This window comes from Choloepus didactylus, chromosome X (assembly GCF_015220235.1).
Source record: "Choloepus didactylus isolate mChoDid1 chromosome X, mChoDid1.pri, whole genome shotgun sequence".
NCBI classification, from domain to species: Eukaryota; Metazoa; Chordata; class Mammalia; order Pilosa; family Megalonychidae; genus Choloepus; species Choloepus didactylus.
The window spans coordinates 180,424,256-180,441,784 of record NC_051334.1 but is presented as its reverse complement, the minus strand read 5'-3'; the positions used below and the strand labels follow the sequence as shown (position 1 = coordinate 180,441,784).

The 17,529-nt window shown below is 41.7% G+C and overlaps 1 protein-coding gene across 2 annotated transcripts; it reads left to right on the top strand.

The window, feature by feature from the left end:
• Window positions 1–228: 228 nt before the first annotated feature.
• On the top strand, window positions 229–7,664 carry SLITRK4 (SLIT and NTRK like family member 4). 2 transcript variants are annotated; one of them, XM_037822599.1, is made up of 2 exons: window positions 229–286; window positions 3,913–7,664. In XM_037822599.1, the coding sequence occupies exon 2, from the start codon at window positions 3,963–3,965 to the stop codon at window positions 6,474–6,476; it is 2,514 nt and encodes an 837-aa protein (XP_037678527.1). In that variant the 5' UTR covers window positions 229–286; window positions 3,913–3,962; the 3' UTR covers window positions 6,477–7,664. The 2 variants fall into 2 exon arrangements, with proteins under 2 accessions (XP_037678527.1, XP_037678526.1); XM_037822598.1 differs by lacking the exon at window positions 229–286 and adding an exon at window positions 1,478–1,500.
• Window positions 7,665–17,529: the final 9,865 nt, after the last annotated feature.

The window sequence follows — 17,529 nt, the reverse complement described above, 5'->3', positions numbered from 1 at the left end:
GAGGGAGGGCTGCGCGTGTGACGGGGGCGGGGGCGGGGGCGGGCATTCGGCGCGTGTATGTAAAGGTGCAGCCCGTGTGCGAGGGACTGGGTGCGCGCGCGGTATCTGGCCGGGTGCGCGCCCGCGCGCCGCTGCCCGCCTGCCCGCCTGCGAGGGCTGCTCCGTGGGTTTGACGGGCGAGCGGGCGCCCAGGAGCGCGAGCCGGGACTCTCCGGGAGACCAACCGCGGAAAACGCAGCGCGGATCGCGGCGCCGCGGGCCCTGCGCGAGCCGCCGGGCTCCAGAGGTGGGTGATTCTCTAGCGGGGGCTGCGCGAGCTGCACCGACACGCGCTGCCTCTTCCCAGCTCGGCTGGGCAGCGCGTGTGCGTGTGTCAGTGTGAGTGTGTGTGTGTGTGTGTGTGTGTGTGTGTATGCGCGCGCGCGCGCCGTGGGGTGGGGGGCCAGGTAGCTTATTATTTTTAGTTTGGGTCGTGTTGGTTTGGGGCCGGATGAGTGGCCGGATGAGTGGCTAACCCCCCTCCTCGCTTGCCTGTCCACGGCGTGGTCGCACGTCCCTGAGGATCAAAAGAATCCGGGTGTCCTTAGCATCGGTGGCCTCCTAGGCGGCCGGGGCGGCGGGGAGAGTGTCCCTGGGCTCGGGCAGCTCGGGCTGTCAGGGCCGCTGGGCTGGGCTGGGCTTTGTTTTCTGCGCCCCCCTCGCAGGCACTCTGTGCGGACGGGAATCTGGGGCTCCCGGCAGTGGCTCGCGGGCTGGTCGGAGATCGCCGGCACCGGGCAACATGGGAATCCGAGTGGAGCTGGTGGGTAACTCTGAAAGCCCTGCCGAGCCGGGGAAGCGCGAGCAGTGCGACTTTGCAAGGTGCCCAAAATGTTGAGCTGATTTCTGGCTTGGTGGGAGCAGGATTATGTCGCTGGCCAGGAGAGAGGAAGCGGGCAAAGGGGGAGCCTGGGTCGCCGCTCGCGCCCACGGAGCTACGGGGGTCACTCTGCCTGTGTCAAGCGGGGGGCAGTGACGCCCTACGGCTGTCACCCTCGCGGCCTTAGCTGGCTCTTCACCCCCTCCCCCCCCCCGCACAGCCGGGTCTAGAGAGGCCGACGGAAACTCCAGCAGCTGCTCCCTGTGGGACGCGAGCGCGCAGAGAAATGTGTGCGCAGCGGGGCTGAAGGCTCCCGCGCCGCTGCCGCCGGGCCCGTGAGGCCGCTGCTCGGGCTCGGGACCCGAAAGGGGGCTGCGCGCGGGCTCCGGGCACCGGGATGCGGCAAAACGTTGCGGTACGCGCCAGCGCCAGCGGCCCCTCCAGCCGCGTCGCCGCCGGTCCGAGGTAGCGCACGAGGGGTGGCAGCGGAGGCATTTCTTCCCGGAAATCCCCTACCCGCACCCCGGCCCTAGGGGGACCGGCAGAGGTTTCCCCTACCAGCTTCAGGGAGCCACCTCGTCGCCCTCCATCCCAGGGCGCGGAGAGCGAGGCGCGGCACCCTGGCAGATGCGGGATTTGTGGTAAGGCTTGGTTTGTGCAGCCCCGGATTTGTGGTAAGGCTGGGTTTGTGCAGTCCCGGCCGGCGGTGGGAGCAGAGCGTCTTGCCGGCCACAGGGAGAGAGGCAGAGAGACAAACAGCGAGACCGGCTGCTCTTGGCAGCCTGAGAAATGGCTTTTGGTACCCAACTCGTACTTGTGCCTCTGTGTGTGTGTTATGTTTGCGAGCGCCTTTTTTTTCTTTTTTCTTATTTCTAATTGTGCATGTTTTGCTGGTACCACGTGAATGTGCCGTTTCGTTCGGTTACACTCATTGCCCCTTTGGCCTCTTTTTAGCCCTGTTCTACCTTTCTCCACTTCTCCAAGGTCTCTCCCTCTTTCAGTCCCTCTTCTCCTCTCTCCTTGGAGAGCCAAATCCTCCTCTCCATTGCCTGCTCCTCCAGCTGCCTTGGGCTTCCTCTGTTTCACAAGAGCTGCATTCGGGAACTTCCTAGCTCGTCCTTGCGCCGTTTCCCCCCACTTGCTATTTAAAGTAGAAATTAGGAGGAGAGGGCAGCTCCTTATGCAATTTCAGATCTGTTGATGCTCCTTTTTCTTGCTTTTATACTGAATTTGTGTAACTCGGGGTGTTTTGTTGTTTTTTTTGTTTCGTTTTAGGTTTGGTTGCTTTCTGGTCTTTGGGGGGAGAAATGATTAAACTGAACCAGAATAGCTGTGGAAAAGCACATTGATAGCACGGCAAAAGGATTGAGGACAATTTTGATTTTACAATGAAAGTTGGTTTGGGTGATGTCATACTGAAGAATTATGACTTCTTTTTGCACTGTCAATCATGCCGTCAGGGTGAATCGGGGAAATACATGTCTGTATGGCAGAACAGCATCTGGGCAGGGCCGGCTGTATTCTGAACCAAACTACTTAACATGTAAATCTTTCTGGGTCCTGGCTAATGGATTGTCTACCTTGAGACACTGTTGGGTTTTACCACCAGCTGATTCTTACTGGCAAAATAAACAAAGGAGTTTCTGTGTGACACTTCTTTCTTTGCATCATTTCCTCATGGTATTTGCCTGGGTATTTTATTTATTTAATTAATACTTCATGGTAACCGTATTGAAATTGCAGCCAGCTTCCTATTCACTGTGGAAGAGACTCACATGGCTAAAATTGCATCCACAAAATGCACGTTGTTCTTGTTCTTTTCAGTCTTTTCCATGAAGCAGCTCATCTGTCTGTGTTTTATGCAGTATTTAAGGAGTTGGCTACAACGGGTTAATTGGCTAAGCATTAAACGCAACCAACAAGTGATTCTTGATTTGTATTTGTTTGTAGACAGGGATGGACAAGAAGGTGGTCATGTTGAGAGAAATGTTTGGAAACTCATGATTTTAGGACAAAAATTTGCTGTCTGAATATATCTGGTGCTGCCAATTAAAAAAAAAAAAAGACACCCAAGAATTGTAGTGTGTGAATTCCTTCTCAGCAGTGGCCTTCTGTGGTCAGAGTGAAGGAGACACATATTTGCATCAAGTGTCAGTCAGACCTAGGTTCAAAATGACACACAAAGGGATGGGAGAAAGCTAGTAGGGCAAGGGAGACTGTTCTGGGGGCTGGAAGTCAGCCTGGAGATCAGCTAGGCAATGGAGATGCAAACAGGTTCCTGTCCTGTTTTCAGGGACACAAAGACAAAAGGCTCCCCCACCCTGTTTGGGAGATAACTGACAGGAAAGCAGAAATGGCTTATTTACTTGCAAATAAAATTTGGCCACCCCCCTACTAAATTATTTTTCTAGAACCCCACAGGGACATTTGTGCTTTCCAAGGCAGCAGTGTACAGGAGTGAACTGATTCATGGCAAACTGCTCTACTATGGGCTGAAGCTCAGGCATCTCTCTTCCCAGGGCTCCTTGCACCTCAGTCTTTTAACTATCCCCCAACACAGCAGCCCAACACGTCCATTGTCATCCTCCACTGAACCCAGGATCTGATATCTTCTCTGCTCAGCCTCTTACGGTGCTAAAGCCTGGAGACTAGAAACTCACAAACTGACATGACTCGTGATGCTACCTCTGAAGGATCTAGCATACTTGATGGTCTGGGGTCACCTGAGCTGCAAATAAGAAGCAGATTTTGGTGGTCCATGTAGAGCAGATATTTTCAGATTGTTAAGATTTAAGCATGGTTAATAATCTTTTCTTCCTATTGTTTGTTGTGTGTTCCCTACATGTAAGTTCTGTATAAAGTGCAGGTACCGAAAATAAAGTGTATGGCATTTTTGGTAGTTATTATTGTTCAACTTAGAGTATGTGGAGTTTCTGGTGCCTTAAAAAGGAAAAGCTAATAATCATAGCCATTTGTTCGCTATGGTATGATATAAACACAAGTAATTTTTCACGGCATGAGAATTGAAAAAATGTTTTCTTTTTATTTTTTAGATTATTTCTCTTTATTCAGAAGCATAAAGTTGTTTGCTGATTGCAAGAAGATGTTTCTTTGGCTCTTTCTGGTTTTGTCAGCCCCGATTTCTTCGACAAATGCAGATTCTGACATATCGGTGGAAATTTGCAGTGTGTGCTCCTGCATGTCAGTTGAAAATGTGCTCTATGTCAACTGTGAGAAGGTTTCAGTCTACAGACCAAATCAGCTGAAACCACCATGGTCTAACTTTTATCACCTCAATTTCCAAAACAACTTTTTAAATATCCTCTATCCAAATACCTTCTTGAATTTTTCACACGCAGTATCCCTGCAGCTGGGAAATAATAAACTGCAGAACATTGAGGGAGGAGCCTTTCTTGGGCTGAGTGCATTAAAGCAGTTGCACTTGAACAACAATGAATTAAAGATTCTCCGAGCTGACACTTTCCTTGGCATAGAGAACTTGGAGTATCTCCAGGCTGACTACAATTTAATCAAGTATATTGAACGAGGAGCCTTCAATAAGCTCCACAAACTGAAAGTTCTCATTCTTAATGACAATCTGATTTCATTCCTGCCTGACAATATTTTCCGATTCGCATCTTTGACCCATCTGGATATACGAGGGAACAGAATCCAGAAGCTCCCGTATATCGGAGTTCTGGAACACATCGGCCGTGTCGTCGAATTGCAACTGGAAGATAACCCTTGGAACTGTAGCTGTGATTTGTTGCCTTTAAAAGCTTGGCTGGAGAACATGCCATATAATATTTACATAGGAGAAGCTATCTGTGAAACTCCCAGTGACTTATATGGAAGGCTCTTAAAAGAAACCAACAAACAAGAATTATGCCCTATGGGCACAGGCAGTGATTTCGATGTGCGCATCCTGCCACCATCTCAGCTGGAAAACGGCTACACCACTCCCAACGGTCACACCACCCAAACGTCCTTGCACAGATTGGTTACCAAACCACCGAAAACAACAAATCCTTCCAAGATCTCTGGAATCGTGGCGGGCAAAGCCCTCTCCAACCGCAGTCTCAGTCAGATTGTGTCTTACCAGACCAGGGTGCCTCCTCTGACACCTTGCCCAGCCCCTTGCTTCTGCAAGACCCATCCCTCGGATTTGGGACTGAGTGTCAACTGCCAAGAGAAAAACATACAATCCATATCCGAACTGATACCGAAACCTTTAAATGCCAAGAAGTTGCACGTCAACGGCAATAGCATCAAAGACGTGGACGTCTCAGACTTCACTGAGTTCGAAGGACTAGATTTGCTCCACTTAGGCAGCAATGAGATTACAGTGATCAAGGGAGATGTATTCCACAACCTCACTAATTTACGCAGGCTGTATCTCAATGGCAATCAGATAGAAAGGCTATATCCTGAAATATTTTCAGGCCTTCACAACCTGCAGTACCTGTATTTGGAATACAATTTGATTAAGGAAATCTCGGCAGGCACCTTTGACTCGATGACGAATTTGCAGTTACTGTACTTAAACAATAATCTACTAAAGAGCCTGCCTGTTTACATTTTTTCCGGAGCGCCCCTGGCGAGACTGAACCTGAGAAACAACAAATTCATGTACCTACCTGTCAGCGGAGTCCTCGATCAGCTGCAGTCCCTTACACAGATTGACTTGGAGGGCAATCCTTGGGACTGCACCTGTGACTTGGTGGCATTAAAATTGTGGCTGGAGAAGTTGAACGACGGGATTGTCGTGAAAGAACTGAAATGCGAGACGCCCGTTCAGTTTGCCAACATTGAGCTGAAGTCCCTCAAAAATGAAATCTTATGTCCCAAACTCTTAAACAAGCCATTGGCACCATTCACGAGCCCTGCACCTGCCATTACATTCACCACCCCGCTGGGGCCCATTCGAAGTCCTCCTGGGGGCCCCGTGCCACTGTCCATCTTAATCTTGAGTATCTTAGTGGTCCTCATTCTAACTGTGTTCGTGGCTTTCTGCCTTCTGGTTTTCGTGCTGCAACGCAACAAGAAACCTACGGTGAAGCACGAAGGCTTGGGGAATCCCGAGTGTGGCTCCATGCAGCTGCAGCTGCGGAAGCATGACCACAAAACCAATAAAAAAGATGGACTGAGCACAGAAGCTTTCATTCCACAAACCATAGAACAGATGAGCAAGAGCCACACCTGTGGCTTGAAAGAGGCCGAAACCGGGTTCATGTTTGCAGATCCTCCAGGACAGAAAGTCATTATGAGAAATGCTGCCGAAAAGGAGAAAGATTTATTACACGTGGATACCCGAAAGAGACTGAGCACAATTGATGAGCTGGATGAATTATTCCCTAGCCGGGATTCCAATGTGTTTATTCAGAATTTTCTTGAAAGCAAAAAGGAGTACAATAGCATAGGTGTCAGTGGCTTCGAGATCCGCTATCCGGAGAAACAGCAAGACAAAAAAAACAAGAAGTCGCTGATAGGAGGCAACCACAGTAAAATTGTTGTGGAGCAAAGGAAGAGCGAGTATTCTGAACTGAAGGCAAAACTTCAGAGTTCCCCTGACTACCTACAGGTCCTGGAGGAGCAGACAGCTTTGAACAAGATCTAGGTCATGCAATCTTGCTTAATACAGAGGACATTTATTTAATGATGAAAGTGCCTTTTGTTGACTTAAAACTTCCAAATACTATATTAGCAATAGGCATAGAGGCAGGTGTTTCCAAGGGTGTCTCATTAACTGTAGCTGCAGAGATGTGTGAAATAGAAACGAATTTCCTTAATAGATTTTACTACATAAAACCTATACTGTGGAGTCCTGTGGGGATACTGCAAACTCTATTGCCAAAGGGATGCTTTATACATATAATACACTGAATTTAACCTCAAGAGGCAAATCTGTTTTGTACCCTAGATGCAAAACCTTCGTCTCTTTGTGCTTTGTAAAGCAAACTGAAGAAAACTGGTACCAGTGTTCGTACCTCAGCTGGGTCCCTCATCTTGCATGTCGATTATGTCGGTGGAACTGGAATAATCCTTTTGATTTGTGGCATTGTTAACAACTCTGTGTAAAGATTATCGGAAAAGTTAACAAAAAAAAAGCATGCAAAGAGAGAACTTTCGATAGCATTTGTAAATCAGAACCTTTATGGCCTGCATCTTGAAACCGCTGGATTTATAATGTTAAATTGTGCAAATATTTGTTTAAAATATACCATGCATTACATAACTATAAAATAAATTTGAACACTTTAAGCATTAACTGTCTATACATAAAAAATTCAGAGAAAAAAAATCAACGTGAGTTACATAGCATTTGTGGTGATCTGAAGAAATACGTGATGTTTATCAGAATTAAACATGACTCAAATTAAACTAACACTAGAGTTTGTTCTCAGTTATGTGAAATACCCACAATCCTTAAAGGTTGTCCAAAATTAGCAAAGTGCTTACCGTGTGAGCGCACCCAAAGCTATTTTTGTAACATAATTCATATTTATGAAGTACTTTGTATACTAAATAGGAAAATATGTACTCCTTAATATGTATTTAATATGCCTGACTTGTTTTCCTGATCACAGTGAACTTATCAATAAGTATAAATGTAGACAGGAAAATTATACCAAACTGAAACTGAAGCTGATATGTATAGAAGTCCTGGACATTGTGATCAGGTATAATTTTAAAACAAGAAAAACAACAAAAAATGAAAAAAGCAAAACAAAAATACAAAAAAAAAAAAACAGTTCTGTGCTATCCTTGTGAAATTAGCATATTATCTTCAGATTTGTTGCCAGTTGTGCATTTGAAAATAGGTCCTTTAGTTTTATGGTATGGTGTCTGGGGCAGTTATTTGCCATCAGTTATCTTGCTTTTCAGGGTTCTATGAGCTTAATTCAAATAGTTTTCACTATAAGAATTTTTAAAAAATTAATGAGTAAGGTTAATAGTTATCTCTTGTATGCATCCGTATCCCATCCTTTCATCATTCTGACTACTATCAGATAATCAAGTAGAACAGTAAACATCATGATAATCTTACATCTATCAAAGCCACACTGTAAAATGCTTTCATGGGTCTCAGATGAGTTCACAGTCTGCAACTACAAATGAAATGCCACTGTTTTTGCTTGTGCCGTTAAGTTCCAAGTCAAAATTGGTCAGAGGAACACAGTACTTAATAATGGGAGATATTTGAAGATTTTAGGAGCTCCCAATTAGCAAAGTGACATCCAGACACATTGCCTTCTTGGCCTGCATGAATACACACGTGCGTGCGCGCACACACACACACACACACATATATTTGTGCTCCATGTCTTATAATTACTATATTAATTAGTAAGATGGCCAAGAAGGTAAACATGGACATTCTTCACGAATTTCAAGTGGCAGACGTTTTGGTACAGCTTCCAAAATGATATTATGCTTAAAGTTGTAACAGCAGTCCCTCTGTTAATGACTAATTTCAGGGCTTTATGTGTTTTTCCAAAATAAATTCGTGACATTCTGGGAGATAAGTGTGTGTGTGTGTGTGTGCACGTGTGTGTGTATGTTTAGGTATATATGCATACATAAAGATAATTTGGAGTTTTTTTAAGTAGTGAAAAACAAAAACTGTCTCCACATGTATGTGCTGGTGCTCTTAAAACTTTAGTGGTTCATTTTGATTTTCATGACAATGTCTGTGAAAACTTTATATGATTATAAAATAATCCAAACATTTGCATTCTGAGCTTGAAAGGAAAGACATTAAGATGTGTGCCTGACAGCTTGTGTTCATCTACAACTTCATAAGGACTTTTAATATGCCATTAGCAAGCATCCATGGATTAAAGGGCTCCTAATGCATACCAACAGGATAAAGATGCAAAAGCTTCAAAGAAAGCATTTTAGTTTATCCTGTCAATGAAATATGGATTGAGGAATCTTAAGTATACACTTATGGGAGGAAAGGAAAGTTCTACCCGTGATCTGGGGATAATAGGTCATTGGGATGATGCCTTTTATTCAGTGTGGTGATGCTTTGAAGATGTCTCACGTTGCTGCAGAGTTGTCAATGACAAGAGTACCTGCCACCATCTCAAAGCTTGCTGTAACATATTGCCTAGCTCATACTCTCCTGCTGAAAGGTATACCTGTTTAACTTAAAAAAATAATTTAAATATAAGTGGTTATTTGGAAATTCTAATTGTAAATGAATGACAGTAACAAATCATTGGTTAAGGCTGATATACCTTCCTTAACTAAAGTCTTTGTGCCTACATTATACAGTGTATATTATTTTGCACAGGTCTCATCAGTTCCACTCGTACATTTTATGATAATGTAGTTAGGCATAAGTTTTGAGTTGAGTACAAGTGCAGTTAAAATACTGTATCTACATTTCGTTGGTTTCAACTATAACCTTGGTGTTGGTTTAACCCCTTGAGCAATGATATATGTGTTGGGACAGCATTTTTAGTAGAACTTTGGGATCTAGAAAATCCAAGAAGTATTCCTTTTTAATGTGCTCTGTCACAGCATGGGCTTCTTGGCTTTCTGTTTATGTTGAGTGGACTCTGTTAGAATGGTTGCAAAGAAAGCCAGATGGTTTGAAATCAGTGAAGGGGTTGAGATAATATATTGTGTCCATGTAATATAAATCAAGTTTTAAATTATTTTTTTATGAAATCAATAAAGATGATTCAATTCTTTAAAAGTAAATCGTTGTGTAATTTTATGAGAAAGCAGCTATTAAAGTACAGTGATTCAAGTCTATAAGTCAATTTATATTCTATATTTAGTTTTCCATTCTGAATAATAAACTGAATAAATATATTAATTAGAAAATCATTTAAGACCAGCTTTCTTTTGTTGCTTATTTTCACACAGTTTTTTTTAAGCCATAAGGATGCATAAATTATACACGGCATGGCCTCATGAGTATCATCAACAGATATTTCGGAGGTAACAGAACACATCTAGAAATGTATGGCAGTAATAGTAATCTATAATAACTTTTGCATGATTTATACATTGACATTGTATGAAATGAGCACAGTGAGTTTTTTTTGTTGTTGTTGTTATTGTTGTCGCATCCAAAGAGCTGGGGAGAAAATATATTAAGAATGTATTTATAATTACTATTTTGAAATAAATAAAACACATTGTATTGTTTTTACCCTGACTTGATTATTAGTATTTTAGGTTAGTTTCTAAAACAAAAATCAATTATTGCTATAAAAGCTAATGTAAATCACCAAAAGGAACTGTTTTAATGAATTTTGTTTGCTTTTAACAATATCAAGGTATTAGAGAGAATTTATTAAATGCCATTTTTATGAAAGTATTAATAAAATTGTTTGCTACAATGATATTTCTGCAGCCAGAGTTTGTTAAATATATTCACCTTTCCATTATTTTTCAGAAGAACTAAAGCAGTAACCAAACTGATCATTTCACCTAGATTTGAGGGTAAGCTATATAGCTTTAGACTACTGTTCATATTCAACAGAATTGCTAAATCTATGTTGAGAGATGCTTTCTTTCCAGATATCTTTCCAATCTGTGTTTTTTTCAACCAGCAGCTCCTTTGGAGAATAGTCAGGCAGTGCCAAGAGCAACATGTTTTGATTCTTGCCCATTCTCATTAATTAGTTGGAATCTGACATCACAGCAGATAAGCAGATATTAGTGTCTGACCCTAATTATCTTTCTGAATACTTTTAGAAGGACTTCAGGACCTCTGTCATCCATGGCCAGCTTGACTGATTATAGGTTGGTTCCACATTTATGGGGTAGATTGTGATTTTTATTTGGTTCTTTCAAACACAACCCAAATCATCAATCCATCACTTCACCAGAGTTCTTATGGTTGAGGAAAATTAATCAATTACATGATCGTTGATGTGAAGGAAGAGAAGAATATAAACAGACAGTATTGCCCAATAAAGTTAATGTAAGGCATGTTTACTTATGGGAAGAAAGAGAAAGAGAAAGAGCGAATATAAATTAGTTGAGATCGCTGTGGCCTTAGGTCTATCTATACCTAGCTATGATGAAGCTGTGAACGGTAAAGATGGCATATACCAATACTTTGGAACAAAATGTCATATTTGTCACCAGGAGATGTACCACGGGATTATGGAGCTTATTTTAGTTCTTTATGCATACTGAGCCCTGGGTTTTGGGTTCCAGCCATTCAGTTATGGAGACAAGTGGCATCAAATCAAGATTTGGCCTCATTTCCAATGCTCATTCAATTAGTCATTATGGTCCGATGGGCTGAACTAAAATATCCTGTTTGTGGCTTGACTTACTGGGAATAACCAACTACATATTTCAAGTTCTCTTGCAATTCTTAACCCTCAATTTCGGATTTGCTGGGGCTCTGTCCTTTGTTAGGTTGTAGTACAAATGGGAGGCTAAACGCACTGTAAGAACTTATTTTTGTACAAAACTTCTCTTAATCTTATTTTGAATTTAATTTTGTTTTGGTTTTCACTAGTTGATGGTATTGCATTTTAGAAGGAGAAATCAAGCAAAGCAACCTGTGTTGTCCACCTGTCAGGAACTATTGTGAGTTTTACTTTTCTAAAAATTATTTTTCACCAGTTGTTCCTATGTCTGCAGAGGGAAATAAAGTGGGGGGCTCTGAGATAACTATTTGAATGTTTCGGGAAGATGGATTGCCATTGAGAATGAAAAGATACAAACTTTTTCTTTATTAATATTATCAGATCTACCGGTAATTACCCAATCTACTGGTAATTACCAGATCTACCCAGTCCAGAGAGAATTGCTCAGCCCTCCCCTTAGTTTACTTTTGTAGACACTGGAATGGGTGGGTTCTTCAAAGAGAAAATGTGAATATGTTATGAATGGTTATATGCTATCACTTTAAAATTAGCTATAGGAAGGTAATAGTCTTTTAAAGTTCCTGAACAATATCTTTCTCTTATTTGGCATGTCAGAAATACTAGATCATGCCAGATGCCCAGTCGTTCAGTGGATACTGCTCATGGAAGCCTTTGAAAATCATAGTAAACTCTGTTCTCCCTGGTGAAAATTGCAATGTGTATTTCCATCATTGTTTCATGTGAACTGAACCACTGCAGTAAAATTCTGGAGTTGATATTCAGTAATCTTACTCTGTTTTCACAAATAAATGTCTTTTCTTATAGGTCACATTTGTAGCCATTCAGTGTGTTTATTAGTTCCTTATATACTGGAATTAATGATGCTCAAGTTGAGGAATAAATGCAAATAATCTGTTTCATACTTGATGCAGTTTTTTCTATCAGTTTACACGTATAGGCCAGGTCTACCTACCTACACACACACCCACAGAAATACACACAAATAGTGAAGTACACCCGAAAATAGTTACCTAGACAATGTCAACAAAACATTTCTGCCTCAACTACCTAGGTATTTCAAATCAAAGTAGGCATTTGGGCCTGAATGATAACTGCCTTGCTTTTTGCTTCATTTTAATTGGGAATCCGACTTCTGTGTCAAAAACAGTAGAAATTAGGCCCAGCTTATCTCCCAGGGCTTCCTGAGTTTCAGTAATGGCTACTGTCTTAGGATTTGGTTTGGATTTTCCTTATATATTAACTCTATCATCATTATCATCCTCAAGCTATATGCTTCCTAAATATATGGTACGAGATGCAATTCCCAGGCAGTTAGCCATGGGGCAACTTAATGTGGTTACCACCTTTCGCAAGCATTATTCAGAAAAACTTATAAAGGTATATAGATCCAAAATAAAGACCCCCACAGGCTGAGGATTTGCCGCAGAAAAGATTAGGACGTAGAAGTTGTTTTGTTTCTTGTTTTTCAAGAAGGAAAAGTTGGTTGATAATTACTGTCTTAAGAGTATGTGCCTAGGTTAAGATTGGAGAAGAAGGACAAAGGAGTGTTAAGAGAAGAAAGAATTGCTTATCATATAGAACTCAGAACCTAATTACTGAGAAAGAATCAGGGCAAAAATCTGTCAAATCTTGGACTTCTTTTTCCTTATTCTCTTTGCTTTCTTTTTTAAAATAGATGTGTAATTCAGGCTGTGTAAACACACTAGTACTTCATATGTTTTAATAGAATTCACTGGTCAATTAAAACAAGCAATTACTTTCCAGCCCCCACGGAATTTTTTTCTTTGGTTTACTGGCATCGTGGATTGACTGATTGTCAGGGCCTCCTGATAGAGTTTTAGCTGTGAAAAACAATAAGTAGTATTTGTGTTTAATGAGAATTGGAGGTGAAACATGCACATCACATGTAACACATTTTGATAGGGTGCAAATAATTGGTACAAACATTTAAGATCCCAATTTTGTGGTCAAAAGCTACGAGGCTTTCTGGTTTGTTTTCAGAAATTTTATTTCCATAAAAATTACCAAATGCGTATTTGAGAAACCATTTCCTGCAAGAAGCCCCAGGAAACCGTGTATCTGCCACAGATCTCCTGGCTCGATAGCAGGATGTGTCACATTTGCCAAAGTCCTCCCTGCTGGAAATTCTTCTCTTCCGTTGTGTACCAACAGCCAACCCTATCTGTGGCACCGGCTCGTTTAGGGACATTTTCTCAGTCTTGTCTGGTAGTCAGTGGCAAAGCACACAAGTGCTAGGATTCTAAATCCAAACATATATTCCCCTTTGCAATATTATCACGACTAGAGAGTATTTTTTATTGTGTATATTTTCCAAATTGCTATCTTTGTTTTTATTCACCGGTTATCTTCCAGTCCTCAGCAGCTACTAGTTGTTTTATTCATAGCTACCCTTCAAAGTGGAAGGTAATCTCAGTCTTGGAAACACAGTTATTTATAGAAGGAATCATCACATTTCTCTCTGCCCATTTCCTTCTGTAACTTCTAGAAATATGTGAAATATAGTACAGTAAAGGATAGATTCAAAAAGAAGTCTTCCTGATACAAAACTAATTATGAGAGGAGAGAGTGAGTTATAAGAAAAAGTCAGCGTCAGGACGATATTTCTTGTGTTTTAGATTTCCTTGCATGGGAATTGGAGTACAAGGCATGAGCTTGTGAGCTAGACACGAAGAAATCAGTTTTTACTCTGGAGTCCCTGCAATAACTAAAGAAGTAGGGTATTGCTGACATACGGGCAGGTTTGCCATGTGTTGCCATAAACATGGCTGCTATTTTCTCCTTGTACTCTCTGTTTCAGAAAATATTCATTTGCTTGGATTTGACACAACGGCTGAGATGCTGCTGTATCAATTCTCACCGTGACAATTCACAAAGCATTTTTTTTCTATATATAGCTTAACGGTTACACAAAGATGTGTATTGGAAACCTATTAAAACCATTGGGATTAGGAGGAGAACTAGTGTGTCCTTAAGGAAAGAGGGCTTTTAAGAGAACCATGACGCAGGCATTTTTATTAAAATGCCATCGTGGGAGACCACCTCCCTTTGAACCTGTGGGCTTTTTGTAGGCTTTGATGTGTACATTATAAGGAAAATAAATCTCGGTCAGAGACAGCATTTCCATTCTGTGCAGTCATCTTGGCTGCCTAAGCTGTGATGCAGTGCAGAATGTGTGAGCACTAACTTGGCTATTTAAACCCAAATGCATACATGATTTCAGCTGCTTATTTGAATATAAACAAATTGGCAAAGCCCAGTTTCTGACATAAGGTTCTAATTAAAGCCAAGTGAGACTGCACTTAATAATCTTTATTCAATCTTAGGGATTATCAGAACAGGAGTAAAGCTTTTTGGTGAATAGCCATCCTCAATACTGAAGGACTATCGTAGGAAGATGGAGAATATGCACTCACTGAATTTTCAAGTAACATCATGTGGTCCAAATCCCTCCTCCTACTGAAGAGCAACTAGAACTGGAGAGGAAAGTGACTTGCTCAAGGTCACATACCATGTTATGGCCAGTCAGGTCTAGGACCTGATTCTCCTGATTCATGGAATAATGTTATGTCCTTCACACTGCTCAGTGGATGTTCCAGACGGGAAAATGAGGATCCGTAGGTGGGGTTTCAGGAAGACATTCCAATGCAGTATAAGAATATTTTCCATAAGTTTTAGAGCAGTTCATAATTGGATAGGCATACAGAGTACAGAGTTCTTTATCCATGGAAGTATCCATGGTGAGAATGGTTCTCACAAGGAGGGTGAATGTTATTCAAGAATATTTGGTTTGAATGCAAGGTCAGACCAGATGATCTTGGAGGGCACATCTAGCTTTAAGGTGCTAGGATTCTATGGTATACACATTGAAGCCATTTATCAAGTGGGTCAAGATTATCCAATATGTGTTTTTTTGTGTCCTAACATTCAAGTACTTGATCCATAGTAGTTTAATTACTAATGAATGATGGCAACAAATCAATCACCAAACTGCCAGTTAGAAAGATAGTTGGCATCATGTTAGAAGAGACATGAAGTTCTGCCTAATTTTTAGCATTTTCATTTTTAGTATCAGTATTCCAAAAAGAATAGTCTCTGACGTTTTAAATTTTTACAAAGGAATAAAAAATAACCTCCTTTGTACATTGCACTGAAGATGGCACTATAGTAACAACCTCATACTAGAAATGAGAAGACATGCTTGTATTTATTATTTGAATACTAAACTTAAATTTTGAAGTTATTTTTTGAGCTTGGCAAATGGAACACAAAGGTTAGCTTATTTTAATATCATCTTCTCTAATTGGAGTTGGGTCTATTTTTTTTTTATTATTATTATTATTTACCCTCAATTAGATAGAACTGAAATTTATGCCAAAGAATATAGTTGAGGTTATAGCTCAACAGATTATATTAAGAATAGCAGCTACAAAGATCTGAACCATAAAAAAGATACTCTCAGAAACATTTATTTGAATTTCATTCCCCGGACACAGAAAGTGGTCTTTAAAAAAAAAGGAAAGCAAAAACTCTTCAGACCTCAAGAATTTTTGTTTATTTTTGTTGTTATTAGTTTTTGAAAGATTCTGGGTACATCCAGGATGATTCTGAAATGCATCTCTGACTTTGTCTTCATTAAATACTGTTCACTGTAGCCCTGTCACAAGAGACTACTGTGCGTCTACTGGCCCTTTTGTTCATAGAGTATTCCTTCAGGTACTAGTAATTCATTAAAAATTAACAGTTTTACACTAGGGAATAATACTTCACATCTAAAAGGCCACAGTGTTAAATGCCTAAGTAACCTCTGCATAATTAACTTTCCCTTTAAGTAGAGAAGAATAGAGGGGGATAAGAATGTTGAGCTTGATTTGTGGCTGACATGGTAAGATGTCTATCAGAGCGAGGCAAATGGACCTTCTTGCATCTCCTTTCTCTACCTCTCACGTGTCCACTTCCCCCTACCTACTTCCTGTGCAGCCTCAAAGTTCCACCACTCAAGCATCCTCTCTTGTGACGGTGGCCATATAGAACCAAAAGCAACCCCACCCCGATCAAAACACTGACTCTGTTTAGTGCCCCCCCACATACACACCTAAGTCACATTCAGATACGAAATACACATACAGCTAATGCACATGCATGTGAGTATGTCAGAACTCCCAGAAATACCTACATTTTTAAGAGAGAATATCAAGGGGGAGGGAAGGAGATCATATCAGTGGAACAAATGGTGGCATTACAGGCTGACAAGCAATGGGCGAAGAGACTCCCTGTGTTATCCCTCAGGTATCACCACATGTAAAGCTGGAGCAGCTGGGTTCAATGGGGACTGGGAGACAGATTTAAACCTACTCTCACTGAAGTCCAATAAGGCTTTTTTTAGGTTATAGCTCAACAGACTACATTAAGCCTTATGATAAGTCCAATTCAGCCTTATTTATGCTGAAGTTAGAAGGGAAGAGCAGTCAGTCAGGTAAGGCTCTTCCGTGGAAATGACATTTAAATTAAAGTCCTGAAGGATGAATTCAAGTTAGTTGTGGACGAGGGGGGTCATGGGAGGGCAGTTGAGGCTGAGGGGATGGCATGGGTTGAGACCCCAAGGTGGGAATTATCTCATTATGTGGTGGTGCTGAGGTAGGCAGGGGCTAAGACAGGGGGGTTGGTGAACTTTTCCTGTAAAGCACCATATAGTAAATATCTGAGGCTTTTACAGGTCATATAGTCTCTGTCACACCTACTCAACTCTGCCTTATAGCATGAAAGCAGCCATTGATGATACACCAAAAAAAAAGGGTGCCTCTGTTCCAATAAAACTTTATTGACAGAAACAGGCAGGGGGCCAGATTTGGCCACAGGGTCATTGTTTGCCACCCCCTGGGCTAGATCGTCAAGGATGTGATAGGAGTCTGACTTCTAGGTGCTTTGGGAAGTCAATGGAAGTTTTAAAAAGCATTGGAGTGACATGAGCAGGACAGACTTCTGGCTGTTATATGAAGGTTGGACTAGAGGGGTTGAGGAACAGAGTAGAAGTAGAGAAACCAGCAAGAAAACCCTTGCAACCATTCTGAAAAAAGGCCAAGGTGATCTAGGCTGTTTCAGATGAAGGAGTATACGGCCATGAGATACATGTTGAATGTAGATGTGAAGGCTTTTCCTAATCGACTGGATATGGGGGTCCAGGGTGACAGAGGAGTCAGGCAGGACCTTTAGAGTTCTCTGCTTTGAGCAACTGGGCTGATGAAGAGGCCATTCACTGAGATGGGAAACTCTGGGGGAGGGGTG